General features: G+C 41.4%; 1 protein-coding gene across 1 annotated transcript; it reads left to right on the top strand.

Moving 5' to 3' along the window:
* Window positions 1-17: 17 nt before the first annotated feature.
* Window positions 18-3,833, top strand: COA3 (cytochrome c oxidase assembly factor 3). Its single transcript, XM_089532171.1, has 2 exons — window positions 18-320; window positions 3,479-3,833. The coding sequence occupies exons 1-2, from the start codon at window positions 113-115 to the stop codon at window positions 3,580-3,582; spliced, it is 312 nt and encodes a 103-aa protein (XP_089388297.1). The 5' UTR covers window positions 18-112; the 3' UTR covers window positions 3,583-3,833.
* The last annotated feature ends 3,297 nt before the right edge of the window (window positions 3,834-7,130 follow it).

Below are 7,130 nucleotides of genomic sequence, written 5' to 3' on the forward strand. Positions count from 1 at the left end.
AGGAAGCCACTTCCGGTTTCGTCCAAAATGGCCGCCGCTTCCACACCGACGCGCCTCGCTCAGTAGGGGTCACGCGTTCACTCCTGGAGCAGAGCCGTCGCGACTAGGGAAGATGTCGGCGCCGGTGTCTGAGGGAGGAGCAGGAGGAGGTCCTCCGCGGGGTCCTCCGGCGGGGAGCGTCCGGAGGCAGTGGGAGATGGCCCGGGCGGGGGCTCCGGCGGGGCTGGCTTCCAAGCCCGGGGTGGATGTGGCCCGGAGGAGCCTTAGGGTCCGCAACGCCCTCACGGCTCTCGGCATCGGAGCCATCGTCGTCGGAATTTGTATCCCTTTCTGTTTAGGGGAGCGGGCTCTGAGGGGGGAGACCACGCATCAGAAATATATATATATATATATATGCGCACACACATATATTTATATATATGTATATGTGTGTGTGTATATATATAACTTTTAATATGTATGTATACATGTGTGTATGTGTGTGTATATATATATATATATACACACACACACACACACATACTGTACATATACCTATATAGTTTTTAATATACACATATAGATACATATTAAAAGATATATATGTGTGTGTATGTATGTAGGTAGGTATTTATATATGTTTGTGTGCGTGTATGTATATGTACACATATATAGATACATATATACATATGTATGTATGTATATAGCATATATATATATATGTGTGTCTTTCTCTCTCTATATATATATATAGCTTTTAATACGCACACATATATATACACACACACACGTGTATGTGTGTGTATACACTCATCCCTCCATATTCGCTAGGGTTAGGGGCACAAGACCCCTGTGAATATGGAAAAAATGTAAATAACAAAAACACCATGTTTTTACCTGAGAGGACACCTCTAGGAATCTCTAGGTCCTCCAGGGCAACTCTGTGGTCAATATCTGGCAGACGCTGACCATAGAACTGCGCTGGAGGAGCTACAAAGGCCTAGTGGAGTGTCCTCTCTAGGAATCTCTAGGTCTTTCAGTGCAACGTTTTAGTTAAAATTGACTATAGAGTTGCACTGGAGGACCTGGATACTCCTAGAGAGAACATATGAATCAAATCTATGATTAATCAAATCCACAAATACCAAAGCTGCAAATATGAAGGGATGAGTCTACATACACATATTGCTTTATATATATATATATATGTGTGTGTGTGTGTGTGTGTGTGTGTGTGTGTGTGTGTGTATTGTATACAAACACACACATATCTAGGTAGCTACACAAATATATGTATGTATGTATATACATATATATATATGTATCTTTTAATATATATATATTATATACATATATACACATTTATAGCGCTTTATAAATAAAGGTTAATAATAATAATATGTGTGTCTATATATATGCATATATGTATATACATATCAGATAGCTATATGTAGATAGATACATATAATATGCTATTGAACTGAAGTCTGAGCAGCTCCAGTCAGCATAGCCAGTAATGAGGAATTTTGGGAGGGCTTTACAATTTCCACCCCATATAGAGAGTGGCATAGAGGCCACTAGAAAAGTGAATGCTTGCCTGACAGCAGTTTCTTTTCCGCTAGTAAGGGAAGATTGACACCTGCTGTTTGGGGATAATACTTGCAGATTTTAGTGAAATTTATTAAAAAAATAATCTGTTTGGAAAACAGTAACCTCAAGGTGCACAATCCTGAGATCCCTTTTCTTTGCATGACAAATTTAAGATGTTAACAGTCCAAAACGCACTGCAGAAATAATCCAGTTTGAGACAACGTTAACTGCCCTGGCTCAGTGCAAGGGAATTCTGGGAACTGTAGTTTTGTGAGACATTTAGCCTTCTCTGTCAGAGAGTCCTGGTGCCACAATCAACTCCAGTTCTCAGGATTCCCTAGCACTGAGCCTAGGCAGTTAAAGTGGTCTCAGACTGGATTATTTCTGCAGTGTGTTTTGGACCTAGGTTTCGTAATCTTAGAGCTGTGTAGAAGTAGACTAACAGGCACCCTTTTGTTAATATAGAGCAGGGATGGGGAACTTTCAGAGGGTCCCCCATACTTCCTTAGAACCATTTGGGGCAACAACAACAACAACAATAATATTTTTTATACCCAGGAGCAGAAAAAACAGCACTGATTATTGTGTGTGAGCCACAAGGCATGCTTTGACCTCCCCAATATAGAGGAAAATGATCATTCATCACTCCTGTAAAATGCATCAATTTGTCTCCGATTACCTCCCTATCCTGGGCCTCTCAAGTTTTCTTCTTTAAGCCACTAAATTAGTATGCAGAGGGGCATCTTAGCTGCTAAATTTGTAGACTGGCTTAGTGGTTACCCGCAAAAGGTATTTGACTTTAGAACCACATGTGTGTTTTAACTAAGAGCATGCACACTGTCACTGCCATTTGTAGAAGTAGTTTTTTAATGCTGTCCTTAGCAGCTGAAACATTGCCACCATTTCTGGCTTAGAATAGGTGTATGCCTATAGACACTGCTTGAAACTGCTGACATGTGTCCTGTCCCTGCTTCTTCTTGTCAACCTGACCAGCCTGTGCTTTGTTAGACCACAAAACACAAGCATGGCGGCTGTTGGCTGGGCAGCTGGTAAAGGCAGTCTCTATTTGAAAGAAGGGGAAAAGGACAGTCTTCAGTTCACTCCATCTCCTTTAATACAAAGCAGTACAACAGACAGAATTAAGAAGACAGTTAAGACAGACCCAGATGATGCCAGGAAATCTGGGTCAATTTGACAAGTAAGGATTTTATTGTCAGGACTGGATCTTGACAGGATGATTAACAAATAGATCCTGGCTTTTGCAGATGAACAGTGGTAGAAAGAAAATGTAGGTGAACTTGAAGGAGGCATGTGGGGGAAATGGGCAGTGGCAAGAACAAGTATGATGCTTTTTGGCTCTGAGCTCAAGTAGCTGGCAGGATAATGTTCTTCCGGCTGAGGTGTTTTCCCTCTGCTACATGGGTGATCTGGCTCCATGCATGTCTCTTGCTTCTCTTTGTCTAACGTCTTGGATATTTCTAACTGGGATGTTTGCAACTGTACTCTGTTGTCAGGTTCTTGAATACGAGTTTAAAAATCAAAACACAATTTTGCTGCTAACTGTAGGATTTCCTCCCCCAATAGTTGTGATTCCATCCACCATGCTCTCCTTCCCCACTCTCTTCCTCCATGTGTGGGAACAATTCACTAGAACCATCCTGAATCTGATTTTTCTCTTTGAGATCTACTTTATATTTCAACATTGGAGTTAATGTCTTTTATTAAAGGAAAGAGTATATTTGAAGGTCAAATCCCTTCTTCCCCTCGCTCTGGCCTTTGCATCCAGAGCAGTATTCAAAGCTAGAGTAGCAGTGTAATAATTCATTTGTTCACAGCTGAAGATGACCAGAAGGGCCTTTGAGAGGGTAAGAGATATTCACAGTTATTTTCCTGAGCTTCCTCTGCCTAGATGGCTACACATTTTATTCTGTCTCCCAGGAGCGTTTCCTGGATGAATTAGAACTGGAGGCTGAAGTTGTGCGGGCCAGAGCAGCAAAGACTCCAGCAAACTGAGGAGCAGAGCATTGGACAGAAGTGGGACATCAAGTCAAATGCACAGGAATAACAAGGACTCTCTTGCCTGGATGCTGTCTCTGGCTTCAGTTGAGGGCATGTTGGCACATAGCCCTTGGGCATTTTTGCCACTCTCCCCCTTTGAAAGAAATGGTCACTGCATTTATTGGTAAACTTTTTGCCATGGCTAACATGTAAATGCATACTTTTAATTATTTAATTGTAAAATGCCAATAAACCAGCGGATAATTGTGGTGTGTACAGAGATGTATTTTTAGAATAGCACAGATAAGGGCTAGGGAGGGGAGGCAGTACTGGGGTTACTCAGGCTTCTTGATTTCATTAGGCAACCTATTTGCTAAAGGACAGTTTCATTTGTCCGATGACGTTTTGCTTCTTCAGACTCAATTGTTAGCACAACAGTCAGAGTCTAATTCTAATTGCCAAAATAGAAATACTGTAAAAAATTTGCTAAAAATACGATCACCAGCTAAAATGGTGTGTGCATCTTTAAATGCATGTTAAATTTGAAAGAAAGAGGTGAATGTGCCCTTGAGTGGTAGAAATGACCTTCACCTACTTGGGTTCTTCATTTCTGTTTCTTTCGAAAGTGCCTAGGCACGATCATTGTCTCTGCCTCTCTCTGTGTCTGTGTCCATGTCCATGTGTGCGAGAGAAGAAATAGAGAGTAGGACTGTAAGATGTATAGAATCTGATTTTAACAACTTGCTTTCTTTGTTCCCATACATTTTCTTACAAGGATTGCAAGAACACTGTTTTATAAGAGTGCCGATTTAATACAAATGTAACCTGTTGGCATTTGACTTGCACATTAGTTTTTATGAAACTTGAATAGTAGCTGGTGACAAGGTACTGAAGAAGTTGCTGATTATTCATGCAGAGACTGCTTTCTGGAAAGAAAAATTCCATAGTGGTTAACCAAATACCACTGGAAGGCCCACAAACATGACATGAGCGCAGTAGCATTACCCGCGTTTCCTAGCATCTCCTGTTAAGAGGCAATCCTGACACTGATACTGGAGATAATATACTGTATAGCCCTTGTGACTGGTAGACATTGATAACTTTTTCATCAATTAATTTGCATAATCCCCCTTCAAAGCCATCCATGTTCATGAATGACATTTAGTATATGGAGTTCCATAGTTTAACTGTGCACTGGGAAGATTTTTATCTGTCCTGCATATCCCACCATTCTGCTTCATTGAATGGCTCCTACTTGTTCTGAGAGGGAGAACAAAAGTATGTTTATCCACTTTCTCCCCATTACTCATAATTTTACATATCACTGTCATGTCTTTGCTTTACTGCCTGTAAAGCAGTAAAGCAGCCCCATATGCTATCATCCTCACAGCTCCTTGATTATTTTGGTTGCCATTTTCTGCTTTTTCTAACTGCAATACAACTTTTTGAGGTATGGTGACCAAACCTTTATATAGTATTCTAGATGTGGTCCCAATTAGCAGCTGCACATTGTGTCAATGCTGCCCTTTAGCTATCCATCATCACCCCAAGGTTCCTTCTTGATCAGTTACTTCTAGCACAGATCCCATCAGTGTATGTGTAAATTGGGAGAGGGGGATGTATCCCAATATGCTAGTATGGAGATGATTTTCTGGAGCTGTCTTCTGCAGATTTCTGCAAAAACAAGGCACAGATTTCACTCAGATCTACTGTAGTTTCCTTATTCTTTAGCATCTTTGTCATCTAACAAACCAGCTGGTTTTCTTGCTTCTTCTGTATTTTAATACAGTACTTTATTCTCGCTCTTGGTATTACAGTTGGCCCTCCACATTTGCAGCTTTGACTTTTGTGAATTTGACTATTTGTGGTTTTGATTAATATGTTCTCTCTAGGAATCTTTAGGTCCTCCAGCACAATTCTGCCAAAAGTTAACCATAGAGTTGTGATGGACAAACATAGATGTACCTAGAGAAAACACTTCCCTAGGCATTTGTAGGTCCTCCAGCATGATTTTATGACCAACATCTGGCAGCTGTTGACCACAGAGTTGCACTGGAGGACCTGGACATTCCTAGAGAGGTGTTCAGTTAGGTAAAAATAGTTTTTTTAATGTGTGTTTTTTCCACATTCACAGGGGTCCTTTACGCCTAACCTCAGTGAATGTGGAGGGACCACTTTATTTGTATTGTGACCCACAGTCCTTTTTGCATGCTTTATGTCTACTTGCATTTCTTTTGTAGAAGGGTGTGTTCTTCCTTCATATAAGTGGCAGACGATGACTCCAGTATTAGTGGGCCCATGAATCCACTTTGGGTTTTAGTCCACACCACAAGAGATGACCAAAGTGCTAAAGTTTATCCTCAAAATACGTTCCCTACCTTGAATAGCCCCTCTCTGAATACTCGTCTTTTTACTAACAGCTGCCTTGACATAGCTTATTGGACACCTCTTGGACTTACTTGTACCTGAAGCATACATTCTAGCTGAACTTTTATTGTTATAGTTTGGATAATTGCCATGTGTTCTGGAGAGATTTGATATTTGACTTTCCTTCCCAACTTCCTTTTTAAAATCATTATCCTTTCTGCAATTTATGTTCTGCTTCCTTGGTAATTTTCCACTTGCAGGTAAGTTATGTTTGACAATTCTGTGGTTATTGTTTCAATTCTGTTCCTCTTACACCTGGTCCCAGACATTTCTTAGTATCAATCAAAGTAAATGGGGGTAGAAATGGGGACTAAGAAGCAAATTTACTCATTTAGCTCTGGGTTGGAAGAATGATTTTCAGGAAAACGCTTCACGTGGAATTCTAAACATGGATCGATAGGCACACCTGACCTATCTTAAATACCACAAGGGAAAAGTCAGAATAATATAGGTCCCAGCCATCTTCAAAGACTGAGATCCCACATTGCCTACTTAATTACAAATGTGTAACTAGAAGCCAAACTCCATCACTTTTCCTTATGAAAGCCTCCCTTACTGCTGGGAAGGGGCTGCAAATCTCATCCTGCTGCGCCCTTATGTCCAGTAGAACAGACCTCTTGCTTGGTGTGGCTGCTGGCTGTTAAGATAGGTTCAGAGAAGGCATTTACAATTCAGGCAACAGCAGCACAGTTGTGAATATGTAGTAACAGTGATTATGAAGCAATTACAGAACTGTAACCAGGTCATAAATCTGTAACTGCAATACAAAATGCTAGCCCACGAGTTCAGAATTTTGAAAACACCCTAAAAAGTGTGGTTAAAAAAAAGTTATGCAATGTAAAGCACTGGTAAAACAAAATAATTCTTTCACAAAGGCCCGTTACAGATGGGCACTTTAGTACGCGCGGAGCGTGTAGTAGGGTTAGAAAGGGGCGGTGCTTCTGCACCCCCCTAACCCTAGTGTGTGCTCTACATGCACAAAATGGCAGCGGCCGTTCCACATGGCCGCCACCATGAGGACGTCACGACCACACCGCCTCTATACGGGGCGGCACGGATGTGACGTCCTTGCTCCGCGCCAGGGTGCATAATGCGCCCTTTCCGCGGAGCAGGAAGGAGCTCCATTTCAGAGCTCC

Source organism: Sceloporus occidentalis, unplaced genomic scaffold, assembly GCF_023333645.1.
Source record: "Sceloporus occidentalis isolate IW3139 unplaced genomic scaffold, rSceOcc1.0.p SCAF_7, whole genome shotgun sequence".
In the NCBI taxonomy this organism is placed as follows: domain Eukaryota; kingdom Metazoa; phylum Chordata; class Lepidosauria; order Squamata; family Phrynosomatidae; genus Sceloporus; species Sceloporus occidentalis.